Below are 20849 nucleotides of genomic sequence, written 5' to 3'. Positions count from 1 at the left end.
AAAGTACAACAGACAGTCTCTGGTAAGGCAGGCCAGCTGCAGAACTAGGGAGGAGGGGGGAATTCAGCTCCATGTCAAGTCAACAGATGAACTCAGAAGAAACCTGTGGGACGGGGGCCAGAGGGGCCCACCACAACCACCCCCCTCTCTCACACAGAGGGGCCCACCACAACAACCCTCCGCTTACAGTCCTATCTCACAAATAGGGGCCCACCACAACGACCCTCCTACTACAGTCCTCTCTCACACAGAGGGGCCCACCACAACGACCCTCCTACTACAGTCCTATCTCACAGACACAGAGCGGCCCACCACGACAACCCTCCTACTACAGTCCTATCCCACACAGAGGGGCCCACCCCAACAACCCTCCGCCTACAGTCCTATCTCACACAGAGGGGCCCACCACAACGACCCCCCTACTACAGTCCTCTCTCACAGACACAGAGTGGCCCACCACAACGACCCCCCTACTACAGTCCTATCCCACACAGAGGGGCCCACCCCAACAACCCTCCTACTACAGTCCTATCTCCCACAGAGGGGCCCACCACAACGACCCCCCTACTACAGTCCTCTCTCACACAGAGGGGCCCACCACAACGACCCTCCTATCTCACACAGAGGGGCCCAACACACCGACTCTCCTACTACAGTCCTCTCTCACAGACACAGAGGGGCCCACCACAACGACCCCCCTACTACAGTCCTCTCTCACACAGAGGGGCCCACCACAACGACCCTCCTATCTCACACAGAGGGGCCCAACACACCGACTCTCCTACTACAGTCCTCTCTCACAGACACAGAGGGGCCCACCACAGCGACCCCCCCTACTACAGTCCTCTCTCACACAGAGGGGCCCACCACAACGACCCTCCTATCTCACACAGAGGGGCCCAACACACCGACTCTCCTACTACAGTCCTCTCTCACAGACACAGAGGGGCCCACCACAACGACCCTCCTATCTCACACAGAGGGGCCCAACACACCGACTCTCCTACTACAGTCCTCTCTCACAGACACAGAGGGGCCCACCACAACGACCCCCCTACTACAGTCCTCTCTCACACAGAGGGGCCCACCACAACGACCCTCCTATCTCACACAGAGGGGCCCAACACACCGACTCTCCTACTACAGTCCTCTCTCACAGACACAGAGGGGCCCACCACAACGACCCCCCTACTACAGTCCTCTCTCACACAGAGGGGCCCACCACAACGACCCTCCTATCTCACACAGAGGGGCCCAACACACCGACTCTCCTACTACAGTCCTCTCTCACAGACACAGAGGGGCCCACCACAACGACCCCCCTACTACAGTCCTCTCTCACACAGAGGGGCCCACCACAACGACCCTCCTATCTCACACAGAGGGGCCCAACACACCGACTCTCCTACTACAGTCCTCTCTCACAGACACAGAGGGGCCCACCACAACGACCCCCCTACTACAGTCCTCTCTCACACAGAGGGGCCCACCACAACGACCCTCCTATCTCACACAGAGGGGCCCAACACACCGAGTCTCCTACTACAGTCCTCTCTCACAGACACAGAGGGGCCCACCACAACGACCCCCCTACTACAGTCCTCTCTCACACAGAGGGGCCCACCACAACGACCCTCCTATCTCACACAGAGGGGCCCAACACACCGACTCTCCTACTTACAGTCCTCTCTCACAGACACAGAGGGGCCCACCACAACGACCCTCCTATCTCACACAGAGGGGCCCAACACACCGACTCTCCTACTACATTCCTCTCTCACAGACACAGAGGGGCCCACCACAACGACCCCCCTACTACAGTCCTCTCTCACACAGAGGGGCCCACCACAACGACCCTCCGAGTACAGTCCTCTCACACACAAACACTTCCACGCCCACCAAGGTTCTAGCATCAGTCAGGTTCATGACTACACCAATGAGAGGAACCAATTTCAATTTCCTGCCTAGTAACAGTGATGTATTGGCTGTCTAGATGTGTAAGGAGTTGACCCAGGCCTAAAAGGAGGGTGTAAATATATGTGTAATCATGCTTTGTCTTTGCAGCTGTATGACCCAGTAGTATTTATATATCTATAGGCTACATTGAGGTTTTTCTTTCATTTGTATCTGCCGTTAGTGTAGAGCCTCATTCTAATCTGTTGGGCTTGACTGTATAGTGCCCAAAACATTTATAGTTGAGAGGACCAGAACAGTAGTCTAATGTTCTAGAAGAGAGGACCAGAACAGTAGTCTAATGTTATAGAAGAGAGGACCAGAACAGTAGTCTAATGTTCTAGAAGAGAGGACCAGAACAGTAGTCTAATGTTCTAGAAGAGAGGACCAGAACAGTAGTCTAATGAAATAGAAGAGAGGACCAGAACAGTAGTCTAATGTTCTAGAAGAGAGGACCAGAACAGTAGTCTAATGTTCTAGAAGAGAGGACCAGAACAGTAGTCTAATGAAATAGAAGAGAGGACCAGAACAGTAGTCTAATGTTCTAGAAGAGAGGACCAGAACAGTAGTCTAATGAAATAGAAGAGAGGACCAGAACAGTAGTCTAATGTTCTAGAAGAGAGGACCAGAACAGTAGTCGAATGTTATAGAAGAGAGGACCAGAACAGTAGTCTAATGTTATAGAAGTGAGGACCAGAACAGTAGTCTGTTAGATAAGAGAGGACCAGAACAGTAGTCTAATGTTATAGAAGAGAGGACCAGAACAGTAGTCTAATGTTATAGAAGAGAGGACCAGAACAGTTGTCTAATGTTCTAGAAGAGAGGACCAGAACAGTAGTCTGTTAGATAAGAGAGGACCAGAACAGTAGTCTAATGTTATAGAAGAGAGGACCAGAACAGTAGTCTAATGTTCTAGAAAAGAGGACCAGAACAGTAGTCTGTTAGATAAGAGAGGACCAGAACAGTTGTCTGTTAGATAAGAGAGGACCAGAACAGTTGTCTAATGTTCTAGAAGAGAGGACCAGAACAGTAGTCTAATGTTATAGAATAGAGGACCAGAACAGTAGTCTGTTAGATAAGAGAGGACCAGAACAGTAGTCTAATGTTCTAGAAGAGATGACCAGAACAGTAGTCTAATGTTCTAGAAGAGAGGACCAGAACAGTAGTCTAATGTTCTAGAAGAGAGGACCAGAACAGTAGTCTGTTAGATAAGAGAGGACCAGAACAGTAGTCTAATGTTTGAGAAAGATGTGGTGAAGTAGTGTAAGAGGATGATAGCAGTGCCAGCTATGTTATGTGTGATGATATGAGGCGCTATACCAACTAGACAGCCATAAGACAGGCACAAAATGGCACCTGAAGGTAATGTTCAGAACGGTTAAATAGAATAATAGCCTGATATAATATTTACTCCTTCGGAATTAAACATTTCTTGCAGTAAAACTATAAACCAAAATGTCAATATCTACTCGGGAACAGGAGTACATAAATATGATTGATTTATTTCAGCGTTTGAGAGAGTGAATGCGAGGTTCGGGATCGTCTGTAAAGGTGGTGGGTCTATCTTAAATCAGCATCAGAAAAAATATATATATACTGTATGTTTTGTTTGTTGAGTTATTGTATTTTCAACCCAGACCCTGAATGTCTTCGCAGCGTGAGAGAGGCAGACATGAAAGAGAAAACACATTTTACTAGATTGAAGCATTCTACATTCTATCCCTTTATGACATCATTCTACATTCTATCCCTTTATGACATCATTCTACATTCTATCCCTTTATGACATCATTCTACATTCTATCCCTTTATGACATCATTCTACATTCTATCCCTTTATGACATCATTCTACATTCTATCCCTTTATGACATCATTCTGTTGAGCAATAGTTCATCTAGTCTTCTAGGGCAACATATAGCAGAAGGGAAGCTGCATGTATCTAATTATAGCCTACCAAAGTGTCAGAAATTATAAACCAGAAACACTTCCCTGTGACTGTACAACACATGATCTATTTTAGAAGGGTCCACCTCCAACATACAACAGCCGTTCTGCCAGTCCCATTCTGTTAAAGGTCCCCAAAGCGCACACATCCCTGGGTCGCTCCTCTTTTCAGTTCTCTGCAGCTAGCGACTGGAACGAGCTGCAACACACACGCGAACTGGACAGTTTTATCTCAATCTCTTCATTCAAAGTCTCAATCATGGACACTCTTACTGACAGTTGTGGCTGCTTCTTGTGATGTATCGTTGTCTCTACCTCCTTGCCCTGTGTGCTGTTGTCTGTGACGAAGAATGTTTCTACCATGTTTTGCACTGCTACCATGTTGTTGTCATGTGTTGCTGCCATGTTGTTGTCATGTTGTGTTGCTACCATGTTGTTGTCATGTTGTGTTGCTACCATGTTGTGTTGTCATGTTGTGTTGTTACCATGTTGTTGTCTTGTTGTGTTGCTACCATGCTGTGTTGTCATGTTGTGTTGCTACCATGTTGTTGTCTTGTTGTGTTGCTACCATGCTGTGTTGTCATGTTGTGTTGCTACCATGTTGTTGTCATGTTGTGTTGCTACCATGTTGTTGTCATGCTTTGCTGCCATGTTGTTGTCTTGTTGTGTTGCTACCATGCTGTTGTCATGTTGTGTTGTTACCATGTTGTTGTCTTGTTGTGTTTGTGTGTATATACAGTGTGTGTATTTGTGTGTATATACAGTGTGTGTGTGTGTTTGTGTGTATATACAGTGTGTGTGTTTGTACTAAGTGTACAAAACATTAAGAACACCGTCCTAATATTGAGTTGCAATATCCCTTTTGCTGTCAGAACAGACTTAATTCGCCATGTGGACTCTACAAGGTGTTGAAAGCAGGGATACTGGCCCATGTGGACTCTACAAGGTGTTGAAAGCAGGGATACTGGTCCAAGTGGACTCTACAAGGTGTTGAAAGCAGGGATACTGGTCCATGTGGACTCTACAAGGTGTTGAAAGCAGGGATACTGGTCCATGTTGACTCTACAAGGTGTTGAAAGCAGGGATACTGGTCCATGTGGACTCTACAAGGTGTTGAAAGCAGGGATACTGGCCCATGTGGACTCTACAAGGTGTTGAAAGCGTTCCACAGGGATACTGGCCCATGTTGACTCTACAAGGTGTTGAAAGGGATACTGGCCCATGTGGACTCTACAAGGTGTTGAAAGCAGGGATACTGTCCCATGTGGACTCTACAAGGTGTTGAAAGCAGGGATACTGGTCCATGTGGACTCTACAAGGTGTTGAAAGCAGGGATACTGGCCCATGTTAACTCTACAAGGTGTTGAAAGCAGGGATACTGGTCCATGTGGACTCTACAAGGTGTTGAAAGCAGGGATACTGGCCCATGTGGACTCTACAAGGTGTTGAAAGCGTTCCACAGGGATACTGGCCCATGTGGACTCTACGAGGTGTTGAAAGCAGGGATACTGGCCCATGTTGACTCTACAAGGTGTTGAAAGCGTTCCACAGGGATACTGGCCCATGTTGACTCTACAAGGTGTTGAAAGAAGGGATACTGGCCCATGTGGACTCTACAAGGTGTTGAAAGAAGGGATACTGGCCCATGTGGACTCTACAAGGTGTTGAAAGCGTTTATGGGAGAAAAGTATGTACATACATGGAACAACACAAATATTGTCTGGTAAAATGCATTGTCTATTGTATAGGACAGGAAGCCAGAGAAAGGCCATGGGAGTATGGGACAGCTGGAAACACTAAAACTGCAGACACATAGACGCCTAGACCAGCTGGACATACAAAGATCAGAGGGATATACAAAGGAGGGGGTCAGCCAAATGACCAACTGATGGATTACAGACATCAATCACATGACAGGGGAGACACATAAGTCTGTTGATCTTAGACAACCATATGAAGAGAAGGCGACACATGGGCACCAGGACAGCTGGACACACTAAAACTAGAGGAGATAAAAGACACACATACAAAGGGACACATGGAGTTAATTACAGGGTCTAAACACAGGCCACAGGAAAGAGGGACGTATATTATCTTTAGGTCAAAGCAAGGGTCTTGTCATCATTATAATCTGATGGAAAGCAGATGTGGGCGTTATTGGGCTGAACAAGCAGGATGCACGGAGTGGGATGTAACTGGATTTGAATTGGGGGATGAACTGATGATGTATGTGTGGGTACAAAATGAGAGCGAGAGCTCTGGAAAGGGGTGTGTTCCGCGGACCGCTCCGGCTTGTGATACTGTTGTATTAAAAGTCTATATTGATTTTCACAAAGTTCTTGGTTGTGTCATATTTGAACCGATTTGCCACCACACGTTCCACAGGGATACTGGCCCATGTGGACTCTACAAGGTGTTGAAAGCAGGGATACTGGTCCATGTTGACTCTACAAGGTGTTGAAAGTGTTCCACAGGGATACTGGTCCATGTTGACTCTACAAGGTGTTGAAAGCAGGGATACTGGTCCATGTTGACTCTACAAGGTGTTGAAAGCAGGGATACTGGCCCATGTTGACTCTACAAGGTGTCTAAAGCGTTCCACAGGGATACTGGCCCATGTTGACTCTACAAGGTGTTGAAAGCAGGGATACTGGTCCATGTGGACTCTACAAGGTGTTGAAAGCGTTCCACAGGGATACTGGCCCATGTTGACTCTACAAGGTGTTGAAAGCAGGGATACTGGTCCATGTGGACTCTACAAGGTGTTGAAAGCGTTCCACAGGGATGCTGGCCCACGTTGACTCCAATGCTTCCCCACTGTTGTGTCCAGTTGGCTGGATGTCCTTTGGGTGGTGGACCATTCTTGATACACATGGGAAACTGTTGAGCGTGAAAAACGCCTCAGTTCTTGAAACAAACCGCTGCACATGGCACCTACTACCATACCCCGCTCAAAGGCACTTAAAAGTTTGTCTTTCTCATTCACCCTCTGAATGTCACACACACACACACACACACAATCCAGGCTTAAAAATCCTTCTTTAACCCATCTCCTCCTCTTCATCTACACTGATTAAAGTGGATTTAACAAGTGACATCAATAAGGGATCATAGTTTTCAACTGGATTCACCTGGTCAGTCTAGGTCATGGAAAGAGCAGGTGTTCTTAATTTTTTGTCCACTCAGTGTATGTTCTACAAAGATATATTTCTATTGCATCCTTTGGAACAGGCTAGCCATGTAGGCTAGTGATGGTATGTTAGGCCTATGGGTATGGGAGCCAGCCACAGATACATAGACAATGTAGCCTAACGATATTGTGTCTTTAACATCTCAATCACAATTCTCTCTCCTTTCCCTTCTTGACAAGTCCACAATGATTTAAGAATACCTGCCATTGTATTCACTGTAGCTGTTTTCATCAGCCATCACCATCGAAACAAAAATAGTCTACCCGATCGAGGTACCGATAGAGACACAGAACCGTTAACGGAAACCTACCTGGGTGGCTTTGTGGAACTGCTTTTTCAGCCCCGCGACAGACATCGCTCTAGTTCCACCAGATGTCCACTTGCCTTCACCAAGTAATCCACGATTATCCACCCTCTGGCTTTCAAAACAAGGAATATAATCCGCTTGTCTTTCTTTCTATCGAGTGTTTTGCCGTTGCGTAGACTTGTCTACACTGGTGTCCTCTCGTCATAACAGAATGAATCGCTCGTTGCGTAGTGTCGGGGCCCTTAGGTCTTAGATATGCTGTTTCCCCTTAGGTCTTAGATATGCTGTTTCCCCTTAGGTCTTAGATATGCTGTTTCCCCTTAGGTCTTAGATATGCTGTTTCCCCTTAGGTCTTAGATATGCTGTTTCCCCTTAGGTCTTAGATATGCTGTTTCCCCTTAGGTCTTAGATATGCTGTTTCCCCTTAGGTCTAGATATGCTGTTTCCCCTTAGGTCTTAGATATGCTGTTTCCCCTTAGGTCTTAGATATGCTGTTTCCCCTTAGGTCTTAGATATGCTGTTTCCCCTTAGGTCTTAGGTCTTAGATATGCTGTTTCCCCTCAGGTCTTAGATATGCTGTTTCCCTTAGGTCTTAGATATGCTGTTTCCCCTTAGGTCTTAGGTCTTAGATATGCTGTTTCCCCTTAGGTCTTAGATATGCTGTTTCCCCTTAGGTCTTAGATATGCTGTTTCCCCTTAGGTCTTAGATATGCTGTTTCCCCTTAGGTCTTAGATATGCTGTTTCCCCTTAGGTCTTAGATATGCTGTTTCCCCTTAGGTCTTAGATATGCTGTTTCCCCTTAGGTCTTAGATATGCTGTTTCCCCCTTAGGTCTTAGATATGCTGTTTCCCCCTTAGGTCTTAGATATGCTGTTTCCCCTTAGGTCTTAGATATGCTGTTTCCCCTTAGGTCTTAGATATGCTGTTTCCCCTTAGGTCTTAGGTCTTAGATATGCTGTTTCCCCTCAGGTCTTAGATATGCTGTTTCCCTTAGGTCTTAGATATGCTGTTTCCCCTTAGGTCTTAGGTCTTAGATATGCTGTTTCCCCTTAGGTCTTAGATATGCTGTTTCCCCTTAGGTCTTAGATATGCTGTTTCCCCTTAGGTCTTAGATATGCTGTTTCCCCTTAGGTCTTAGATATGCTGTTTCCCCTTAGGTCTTAGATATGCTGTTTCCCCTTAGGTCTTAGATATGCTGTTTCCCTTAGGTCTTAGATATGCTGTTTCCCCTTAGGTCTTAGATATGCTGTTTCCCCTTAGGTCTTAGATATGCTGTTTCCCCTTAGGTCTTAGATATGCTGTTTCCCCTTAGGTCTTAGGTCTTAGATATGCTGTTTCCCCTTAGGTCTTAGATATGCTGTTTCCCCTTAGGTCTTAGATATGCTGTTTCCCTTAGGTCTTAGATATGCTGTTTCCCCTTAGGTCTTAGATATGCTGTTTCCCCTTAGGTCTTAGATATGCTGTCGGGGCAGAATCAGTAACATTTATAAATAAGATGTTTTATTAATTTTCATGTGTAAACATATCTTTTAAACCATTTTAAGGGATGATTGAGGGGGAACCAATTATCTCTTGGCTCCACAATGTCTGTGTGCCAGTCACTCCCTACTTTTCCCATGGGAATGTGTCTAACTATTGTATGTCCCCTCTGAGGTTGCCCTTATCTTGATTTAGTATATTTATTTTATTTCACCTTTATTTAACCAGGTAGGTCAGTTGAGAACACCTTTATTTAACCAGGTAGGCTAGTTGAGAACACCTTTATTTAACCAGGTAGGCAAGTTGAGAACACCTTTATTTAACCAGGTAGGCTAGTTGAGAACACCTTTATTTAACCAGGTAGGCTAGTTGAGAACACCTTTATTTAACCAGGTAGGCAAGTTGAGAACAAGTTCTCATTTACAATTGCGACCTGGCCAAGATAAAGCAAAGCAGTTCGACAGATAAAACGACAGAGAGTTACACATGGAGTAAAACAGACATACAGTCAATAATACAGTATAAACAAGTCTATATACAATGTGAGCAAATGAGGTGAGAAGGGAGGTAAAGGCAAAAAAGGCCATGATGGCAAAGTAAATACAATATAGCAAGTAAAACACTGGAATGGTAGTTTTGCAATTGAAGAATGTGCAAAGTAGAAATAAAAATAACGGCCTGAGAGGCTCACTGTTTCTGTGATCTTGTCCAGGAGGGGTGTATTTGATATATGCTAGTGGATGAGGTTTTGTTTTTGGTCCTGAGTGGTACCAAGAGCGAGATAAGAACAGGGTTTAGTAGACCAAAGATGAACGATCATTTATAGCCAATGCTGTCTGGCTATGTGTGTCTTTGCTATAAAGGATCTCAGTTGCAATGTGTAAGCACTCTCAGAGAATTAATTTATAGACACTGAATTGATCTGAGAGTCACAGGGTTGTGATGGAGCTCATATAATTAAAGATGGACTATATGATAACTCTGACTTGTGTGTGGTTTGCTCTCTCACGATTTGGTAATACAGGAAATTTCCACTACAGTAGACTAGTCTACATTGGTGTCCTCTCGTCATAACAGAATGAATCGCTCTATCCAAATACAACCAGCGAAATCATTCGGACTGCATTTCTGAATTCACCTGGTCAGTCTATATCATGGCGAGAGCAGGTGTTCCTAATATTTTGTGCACTCCATGTAATATACAGATCTTACTGTCTCCGAACAGGTTGTACTTCTCACATCCCGGGGCCAGTTTCTCCGTCTGACGACAGCACAGCCACACCCCCTCCAGCCAGAACTCAGGGTGAAACTTAGCAACGATCACAGAGTTCTCCTTGATCTCTGGAACAAACACATGATCAACAACAACAACAACATTTTATTTATGGATTTATAAGACATTTTGCAGGGATGAAATCTTTTTTTTAAATGACTTAGTGACAATAATAATATGGCAACTACTGCTACAACTACTAATAAAAACTACTGCTACAACTACTAATAAAAACTACTGCTATAACTACTAATAAAACTACTGCTACAACTACTAATAAAAACTACTGCTACAACTACTAATAAAAACTACTGCTACAACTACTAATAAAACTACTGCTACAACTACTAATAAAAACTACTGCTACAACTACTAATAAAAACTACTGCTATAACTACTAATAAAAACTACTGCTATAACTACTAATAAAAACTACTGCTATAACTACTAATAAAAACTACTGCTATAACTACTAATAAAAACTACTGCTACAACTACTACTAAAACTACTGCTATAACTACTAATAAAAACTACTGCTACAACTACAACTACTAATAAAAACTACTGCTACAACTACTAATAAAACCTACTGCTACAACTACTAATAAAACCTACTGCTACAACTACTAATAAAACCTACTGCTACAACTACTAATAAAAACTACTGCTACAACTACTAATAAAAACTACTGCTACAACTACTAATAAAAACTACTGCTACAACTACTAATAAAAACTACTGCTACAACTACAACTACTAATAAAAACTACTGCTACAACTACTGCTACAACTACTAATAAAAACTACTGCTACAACTACAACTACTAATAAAAACTACTGCTACAACTACTGCTATAACTACTAATAAAAACTACTGCTACAACTACTAATAAAAACTACTGCTATAACTACTAATAAAAACTACTGCTATAACTACTAATAAAAACTACTGCTACAACTACTAATAAAAACTACTGCTACAACTACAACTACTAATAAAAACTACTGCTACAACTACTGCTATAACTACTAATAAAACTACTGCTACAACTACAACTACTAATAAAAACTACTGCTACAACTACTAATAAAAACTACTGCTATAACTACTAATAAAAACTACTGCTATAACTACTATAAAAACTACTGCTACAACTACTACTAAAAACTACTGCTATAACTACTAATAAAAACTACTGCTACAACTACAACTACTAATAAAAACTACTGCTACAACTACTAATAAAAACTACTGCTACAACTACTAATAAAACCTACTGCTACAACTACTAATAAAACCTACTGCTACAACTACTAATAAAAACTACTGCTACAACTACTAATAAAAACTACTGCTACAACTACTAATAAAAACTACTGCTACAACTACTAATAAAAACTACTGCTACAACTACTAATAAAAACTACTGCTACAACTACAACTACTAATAAAAACTACTGCTACAACTACTGCTACAACTACTAATAAAAACTACTGCTACAACTACTAATAAAAACTACTGCTACAACTACTGCTATAACTACTAATAAAAACTACTGCTACAACTACTAATAAAAACTACTACTATAACTACTAATAAAAACTACTGCTATAACTACTAATAAAAACTACTGCTACAACTACTAATAAAAAACTACTGCTACAACTACAACTACTAATAAAAACTACTGCTACAACTACTGCTACAACTACTAATAAAAACTACTGCTACAACTACAACTACTAATAAAAACTACTGCTACAACTACTGCTATAACTACTAATAAAAACTACTGCTACAACTACTAATAAAAACTACTGCTATAACTACTAATAAAAACTACTGCTATAACTACTAATAAAAACTACTGCTACAACTACTAATAAAAACTACTGCTACAACTACAACTACTACTAAAAACTACTGCTACAACTACAGCTACTAATAAAAACTACTGCTACAACTACTGCTATAACTACTAATAAAAACTACTGCTCCAACTACAACTACTAATAAAAACTACTGCTACAACTACTAATAAAAACTACTGCTATAACTACTAATAAAAACTACTGCTATAACTACTAATAAAAACTACTGCTACAACTACTACTAAAACTACTGCTATAACTACTAATAAAAACTACTGCTACAACTACAACTACTAATAAAAACTACTGCTACAACTACTAATAAAAACTACTGCTACAACTACTAATAAAACCTACTGCTACAACTACTAATAAAACCTACTGCTACAACTACTAATAAAAACTACTGCTACAACTACTAATAAAAACTACTGCTACAACTACTAATAAAAACTACTGCTACAACTACTAATAAAAACTACTGCTACAACTACTAATAAAAACTACTGCTACAACTACAACTACTAATAAAAACTACTGCTACAACTACTGCTACAACTACTAATAAAAACTACTGCTACAACTACTAATAAAAACTACTGCTACAACTACTGCTATAACTACTAATAAAAACTACTGCTACAACTACTAATAAAAACTACTACTATAACTACTAATAAAAACTACTGCTATAACTACTAATAAAAACTACTGCTACAACTACTAATAAAAACTACTGCTACAACTACAACTACTAATAAAAACTACTGCTACAACTACTGCTACAACTACTAATAAAAACTACTGCTACAACTACAACTACAAATAAAAACTACTGCTACAACTACTGCTATAACTACTAATAAAAACTACTGCTACAACTACTAATAAAAACTACTGCTATAACTACTAATAAAAACTACTGCTATAACTACTAATAAAAACTACTGCTACAACTACTAATAAAAACTACTGCTACAACTACAACTACTACTAAAAACTACTGCTACAACTACTGCTATAACTACTAATAAAAACTACTGCTACAACTACAACTACTAATAAAAACTACTGCTACAACTACTAATAAAAAACTACTGCTATAACTTACTAATAAAAACTACTGCTATAACTACTAATAAAAACTACTGCTACAACTACTAATAAAAACTACTGCTATAACTACTAATAAAAACTACTGCTACAACTACAACTACTAATAAAACTACTGCTACAACTACTAATAAAAACTACTGCTACAACTACTAATAAAACCTACTGCTACAACTACTAATAAAACCTACTGCTACAACTACTAATAAAAACTACTGCTACAACTACTAATAAAAACTACTGCTACAACTACTAATAAAAACTACTGCTACAACTACTAATAAAAACTACTGCTACAACTACTAATAAAAACTACTGCTACAGCTACAACTACTAATAAAAACTACTGCTACAACTACTGCTACAACTACTAATAAAAACTACTGCTACAACTACAACTACTAATAAAAACTACTGCTACAACTACTGCTATAACTACTAATAAAAACTACTGCTACAACTACTAATAAAAACTACTGCTATAACTACTAATAAAAACTACTGCTATAACTACTAATAAAAACTACTGCTACAACTACTAATAAAAACTACTGCTACAACTACAACTACTAATAAAACTACTGCTACAACTACTGCTACAACTACTAATAAAAACTACTGCTACAACTACAACTACTAATAAAAACTACTGCTACAACTACTGCTATAACTACTAATAAAAACTACTGCTACAACTACTAATAAAAACTACTGCTATAACTACTAATAAAAACTACTGCTACAACTACTAATAAAAACTACTGCTACAACTACTAATAAAAACTACTGCTACAACTACTAATAAAAACTACTGCTACAACCACTAATAAAAACTACTGCTACAACTACTAATAAAAACTACTGCTACAACTACTAATAAAAACTACTGCTACAACTACTAATAAAACCTACTGCTACAACCACGAATAAAAACTACTGCTACAACTACTGCTACAACTACTAATAAAACCTACTGCTACAACCACGAATAAAAACTACTGCTAGACCCACTAGTACCAATGCGACTACTAATATTACTAATACAACTAACAACCTATAATATATACAATACATAAATATCGGCACATGGTGATGTTGATATTAGTTAGTTGTATTAGTATTAGTAATGTCCAGGTGGTGTTTTGATAGATGATGTCACCATAGTCTAGGATAGGAAGCTAAAGTTGGGTTTACTAAGTTTCCAAAAGATATTCACAATCTATCCTCAAACCCAGACATTGTTCGATCCGTTTATTATTTGCCTTGTACCAATAGCATGATATAGGACTTTGTTTGATTTCAAACCAAATTATTTTGAGAAATCATTTTTATTTCATTTTTGTAAAGTGTTTAAAATCATATTGGAGAGTAGCTTGTCACGTGTTGCTCAGCTGGTAGGGTGCGGTTCTGCCATTAGAGCACGGCTCAGCTGGTAGGGGTGCGGTTCTGCCATTAAGAGCAACGGCTCAGCTGTAGGGTGCGGTTCTGCCATTAGAGCACGGCTCAGCTGGTAGGGCGGCGGTTTCTGCCATTAGAGCACGGCTCAGCTGTAGGGCGCGGTTCTGCCATTAGAGCACGGCTCAGCTGGTAGGGCGCGGTTCTGCCATTAGAGCACGGCTCAGCTGGTAGGGCGCGGTTCTGCCATTAGAGCACGGCTCAGCTGGTAGGGCGCGGTTCTGCCATTAGAGCACGGCTCAGCTGGTAGGGCGCGGTTCTGCCATTAGAGCACGGCTCAGCTGGTAGGGCGCGGTTCTGCCATTAGAGCACGGCTCAGCTGGTAGGGCGCGGTTCTGCCATTAGAGCACGGCTCAGCTGGTAGGGCGCGGTTCTGCCATTAGAGCACGGCTCAGCTGGTAGGGCGCGGTTCTGCCATTAGAGCACGGCTCAGCTGGTAGGGCGCGGTTCTGCCATTAGAGCACGGCTCAGCTGGTAGGGCGCGGTTCTGCCATAGAGCACGGCTCAGCTGGTAGGGCGCGTTCTGCCATTAGAGCACGGCTCAGCTGGTAGGGCGCGGTTCTGCCATTAGAGCACGGCTCAGCTGGTAGGGCGCGGTTTCTGCCATTAGAGCACGGCTCAGCTGGTAGGGCGCGGTTCTGCATTAGAGCACGGCTCAGCTGGTAGGGCGCGGTTCTGCCATTAGAGCACGGCTCAGCTGGTAGGGCGCGGTTCTGCCATTAGAGCACGGCGCAGCTGGTAGGGCGCGGTTCTGCCATTAGAGCACGGCGCAGCTGGTAGGGCGCGGTTCTGCCATTAGAGCACGGCGCAGCTGGTAGGGCGCGGTTCTGCCATTAGAGCACGGCTCAGCTGGTAGGGGCGCGGTTCTGCCATAGAGCACGGCTCAGCTGGTAGGGCGCGGTTCTGCCATTAGAGCACGGCTCAGCTGGTAGGGCGCGGTTCTGCCATTAGAGCACGGCTCAGCTGGTAGGGCGCGGTTCTGCCATTAGAGCACGGCTCAGCTGGTAGGGCGCGGTTCTGCCATTAGAGCACGGCTCAGCTGGTAGGGCGCGGTTCTGCCATTAGAGCACGGCTCAGCTGGTAGGGCGCGGTTCTGCCATTAGAGCACGGCTCAGCTGGTAGGGCGCGGTTCTGCCATTAGAGCACGGCTCAGCTGGTAGGGCGCGGTTCTGCATTAGAGCACGGCCTCAGCTGGTAGGCGCGGTTCTGCCATAGAGCACGGCTCAGCTGGTAGGGCGCGGTTCTGCCATTAGAGCACGGCTCAGCTGGTAGGGCGCGGTTCTGCCCATTAGAGCACGGCTCAGCTGGTAGGGCGCGGTTCTGCCATTAGAGCACGGCTCAGCTGGTAGGGCGCGGTTCTGCCATTAGAGCACGGCTCAGCTGGTAGGGCGCGGTTCTGCCATTAGAGCACGGCCTCAGCTGGTAGGGCGCGGTTCTGCCATTAGAGCACGGCTCAGCTGGTAGGGCGCGGTTTCTGCACATTAGAGCACGGCTCAGCTGGTTAGGGCGCGGTTCTGCCATTAGAGCACGGCTCAGCTGGTAGGGCGCGGTTCTGCCATTAGAGCACGGCTCAGCTGGTAGGGGCGCGGTTCTATGCCATATAGAGGCACGGCTCAGCTGGTAGGGCGCGGTCTTCGCCATTAGAGCACGGCTCAGCTGGTAGGGCGCGGTTCTGCCATTAGAGCACGGCGCAGCTGGTAGGGCGCGGTTCTGCATTAGAGCACGGCTCAGCTGGTAGGGCGCGGTTCTGCCATTAGAGCACGGCGCAGCTGGTAGGGCGCGGTTCTGCCATTAGAGCACGGCTCAGCTGGTAGGGCGCGGTTCTGCCATTAGAGCACGGCTCAGCTGGTAGGGCGCGGTTCTGCCATTAGAGCACGGCTCAGCTGGTAGGGCGCGGTTTCTGCCATTAGAGCACGGCTCAGCTGGTAGGGCGCGGTTCTGCCATTAGAGCACGGCTCAGCTGGTAGGGCGCGGTTCTGCCATTAGAGCACGGCTCAGCTGGTAGGGCGCGGTTCTGCCATTAGAGCACGGCTCAGCTGGTAGGGCGCGGTTCTGCCATTAGAGCACGGCTCAGCTGGTAGGGCGCGGTTCTGCCATAGAGCACGGCTCAGCTGGTAGGGCGCGGTTCTTGCCATTAGAGCACGGCTCAGCTGGTAGGGCGCGGTTCTGCCATTAGAGCACGGCTCAGCTGGTAGGGCGCGGTTCTGCCATTAGAGCACGGCTCCAGCTGGTAGGGCGCGGTTCTGCCATTAGAGCACGGCTCAGCTGGTAGGGCGCGGTTCTGCCATTAGAGCACGTCTCAGCTGGTAGGGCGCGGTTCTTGCAATTAGAGCACGGCATCAGCTGGTAGGGCGCGGTTCTGCCATAGAGCACGGCATCAGCTGGTTAGGGCGCGGTTCTGCCATTAGAGCACGGCTCAGCTGGTAGGACGCGGTTCTGCCATTAGAGCACGGCGCAGCTGGTAGGGCGCTGGTTTCTGCCATTAGTAGCACGGCTCAGCTGGTAGGGCGCGGTTCTGCCATTAGAGCACGGCATCAGCTGGTAGGGCAGCGGTTCGGTTCTGCCATTAGAGCACGGCTCAGCGGTAGGGCGCGGTTCTGCCATTAGAGCACGGCTCAGCTGTAGGGCGCGGTCTGCCATTAGAGCACGGCTCAGCTTGGTAGGCGCGGTTCTGCCATTAGAGCACGGCTCAGCTGGTAGGGCGCGGTTCTGCCATTAGAGCACGGCTCAGCTGGTAGGGCGCGGTTCTGCCATTAGAGCACGGCTCAGCTGGTAGGGCGCGGTTCTGCCATTAGAGCACGGCTCAGCTTGGTAGGGCGGCGGTTCTGCCATTAGAGCACGGCTCAGCTGGTAGGCGCGGTTTCTGCCATTAGAGCACGGCTCAGCTGGTAGGGCGCGGTTCTGCCATTAGAGCACGGCTCAGCTGGTAGGGCGCGGTTCTGCCATTAGAGCACGGCTCAGCTGGTAGGGCGCGGTTCTGCCATTAGAGCACGGCTCAGCTGTAGGGCGCGGTTCTGCCATTAGAGCACGGCTCAGCTGGTAGGGCGCGGTTCTGCATTAGAGCACGGCTCAGCTGGTAGGGCGCGGTTCTGCCATTAGAGCACGGCTCAGCTGGTAGGGCGCGGTTCTGCCATTAGAGCACGGCTCAGCTGGTAGGGCGCGGTTCTGCCATTAGAGCACGGCTCAGCTGGTAGGGCGCGGTTCTGCCATTAGAGCACGGCTCAGCTGGTAGGGGCGGTTCTGCCATTAGAGCACGGCTCAGCTGGTAGGGCGCGGTTCTGCCATTAGAGCACGGCTCAGCTGGTAGGGCGCGGTTCTGCCATTAGAGCACGGCTCAGCTGGTAGGGCGCGGTTCTGCCATTAGAGCACGGCTCAGCTGGTAGGGCGCGGTTCTGCCATTAGAGCACGGCTCAGCTGGTAGGGCGCGGTTCTGCCATTAGAGCACGGCTCAGCTGGTAGGGCGCGGGTTCTGCCATTAGAGCACGGCTCAGCTGGTAGGGCGCGGTTCTGCCATTAGAGCACGGCTCAGCTGGTAGGGCGCGGTTCTGCCATTAGAGCACGGCTCAGCTGGTAGGGCGCGGTTCTGCCATTAGAGCACGGCTCAGCTGGTAGGGCGCGGTTCTGCCATTAGAGCACGGCTCAGCTGGTAGGGCGCGGTTCTGCCATTAGAGCACGGCTCAGCTGGTAGGGCGCGGTTCTGCCATTAGAGCACGGCTCAGCTGGTAGGCGGTTTGCGCGGTTCTGCCATTAGAGCACGGCTCAGCTGGTAGGGCGCGGGTTCTGCCATTAGAGCACGGCCTCAGCTGGTAGGGCGCGGTTCTGCCATTAGAGCACGGCTCAGCTGGTAGGGCGCGGTTCTGCCATTAGAGCACGGGTCAGCTGGTAGGGCGCGGTTCTGCCATTAGAGCACGGCTCAGCTGGTAGGGCGCGGTTTCTGCCATTAGAGCACGGCTCAGCTGGTAGGGCGCGGTTCTGCCATTAGAGCACGGCTTCAGCTGGTAGGGCGCGGTTCTGCCATTAGAGCACGGCTCAGCTGGTAGGGCGCGGTTCTGCCATTAGAGCACGGCTCAGCTGGTAGGGCGCGGTTCTGCCATTAGAGCACGGCTCAGCTGGTAGGGGTTATGCAATAGAGCCGGTTCGCTGGTAGGGGGTTCTGCCATTAGAGCACGGCTCAGCTGGTAGGGCGCGGTTCTGCCATTAGAGCACGGCTCAGCTGGTAGGGCGCGGTTCTGCCATTAGAGCACGGCTCAGCTGGTAGGGCGGCGGTTCTGCCATTAGAGCACGGCTCAGCTGGTAGGGCGCGGTTCTGCCATTAGAGCACGGCTCAGCTGGTAGGGCGCGGTTCTGCCATTAGAGCACGGCTCAGCTGGTAGGGCGCGGTTCTGCCATTAGAGCACGGGCTCAGCTGGTAGGGCGCGGTTCTGCCATTAGAGCACGGCTCAGCTGGTAGGGCGCGGTTCTGCCATTAGAGCACGGCTCAGCTGGTAGGGCGCGGTTCTGCCATTAGAGCACGGCTCAGCTGGTAGGCGCGGTTCTGCCATTAGAGCACGGCTCAGCTGGTAGGGCGCGGTCTGCCATTAGAGCACGGCTCAGCTGGTAGGGCGCGGTTTCTGCCATTAGAGCACGGCTAGTGGTAGGGGCATGCACGGCTCAGCTGGTAGGGCGCGGTTCTGCCATTAGAGCACGGCTCAGCTGGTAGGGCGCGGTTCTGCCATTAGAGCACGGCTCAGCTGGTAGGGCGCGGTTCTGCCATTAGAGCACGGCTCAGCTGGTAGGGCGCGGTTCTGCCATTAGAGCACGGCTCAGCTGGTAGGGCGCGGTTCTGCCATTAGAGCACGGCTCAGCTGGTAGGGCGCGGTCTGCCATTAGAGCACGGCTCAGCTGGTAGGGCGCGGTTCTGCCATTAGAGCACGGCTCAGCTGGTAGGGCGCGGTTCTGCCATTAGAGCACGGCTCAGCTGGTAGGGCGCGTTCTGCCATTAGAGCACGGCTCAGCTGGTAGGGCGCGGTTCTGCATTAGAGCACGGCTCAGCTGGTAGGGCGCGGTTCTGCCATTAGAGCACGGCTTCAGCTGGTAGGGCGCGGTTCTGCATTAGAGCACGGCTCAGCTGGTAGGGCGCGGTTCTGCCATTAGAGCACGGCTCAGCTGGTAGGGCGCGGTTTCTGCCATTAGAGCACGGCTCAGCTGGTAGGGCGCGGTTCTGCCATTAGAGCACGGCTCAGCTGGTAGGGCGCGGTTCTGCCATTAGAGCACGGCTCAGCTGGTAGGGCGCGGTTCTGCCATTAGAGCACGGCTCAGCTGGTAGGGCGCGGTTCTGCCATTAGAGCACGGCTCAGCTGGTTAGGGGCGGTTCTGCCATTAGAGCACGGCTCAGCTGGTAGGGCGCGGTTCTGCCATTAGAGCACGGCTCAGCTGGTAGGGCGGCGGTTCTGCCATTAGAGCCGGCTCAGCTGGTAGGAGCGCGGTTCTGCCATTAGCACGGCTCAGCTGGTAGGGCGCGGTTCTTGCCATTAGAGCACGGCTCAGCTGGTAGGGCGCGGTTTGCCATTAGAGCACGGCTCAGCTGGTAGGGCGCGGTTCTGCCATTAGAGCACGGCTCAGCTGGTAGGGCGCGGTTCTGCATTAGAGCACGGCTCAGCTGGTAGGGCGCGGTTCTGCCATTAGAGCACGGCTCAGCTGGTAGGGCGCGGTTCTGCCATTAGAGCACGGGCTCAGCTGGTAGGGCGCGGTTCTGCCATTAGAGCACGGCTCAGCTGGTAGGGCGCGGTTCTGCATTAGAGCACGGCTCAGCTGGTAGGGCGCGGTTCTGCCATTAGAGCACGGCTCAGCTGGTAGGGCGCGGTTCTGCCATTAGAGCACGGCTCAGCTGGTAGGGCGCGGTTCTGCCATTAGAGCACGGCTCAGCTGGTAGGGCGCGGTTCTGCCATTAGAGCACGGCTCAGCTGGTAGGGCGCGGTTCTGCCATTAGAGCACGGCTCAGCTGGTAGGGCGCGGTTCTGCCATTAGAGCACGGCTCAGCTGGTAGGGCGCGGTTCTGCCATTAGAGCACGGCTCAGCTGGTAGGGCGCGGTTCTGCCATTAGAGCACGGCTCAGCTGGTAGGGCGCGGTTCTGCCATTAGAGCACGGCTCAGCTGGTAGGGCGCGGTTCTGCCATTAGAGCACGGCTCAGCTGGTAGGGCGCGGTTCTGCCATTAGAGCACGGCTCAGCTGGTAGGGCGCGGTTCTGCCATTAGAGCACGGCTCAGCTGGTAGGGCG

General features: G+C 47.4%; 1 protein-coding gene across 3 annotated transcripts in view; it reads right to left on the bottom strand.

Moving 5' to 3' along the window:
- LOC109909597 (tyrosine-protein kinase Tec) overlaps positions 1-20849 on the bottom strand; it is a 63373-nt gene that overhangs the window by 25742 nt on the left and 16782 nt on the right. For all 3 annotated transcript variants that reach the window (XM_031832646.1, XM_031832647.1, XM_031832648.1), the window contains one exon: positions 10089-10217. In XM_031832646.1, the coding sequence (XP_031688506.1) occupies positions 10089-10217 (129 nt within the window). The remainder of the gene's footprint in view (positions 1-10088; positions 10218-20849) is intronic.

The sequence above is a fragment of the Oncorhynchus kisutch genome, linkage group LG9 (genome assembly GCF_002021735.2).
Source record: "Oncorhynchus kisutch isolate 150728-3 linkage group LG9, Okis_V2, whole genome shotgun sequence".
In the NCBI taxonomy this organism is placed as follows: domain Eukaryota; kingdom Metazoa; phylum Chordata; class Actinopteri; order Salmoniformes; family Salmonidae; genus Oncorhynchus; species Oncorhynchus kisutch.
Note: the sequence above shows the minus strand (reverse complement) of the source record. Positions and strands in the feature narration are given on the sequence as shown.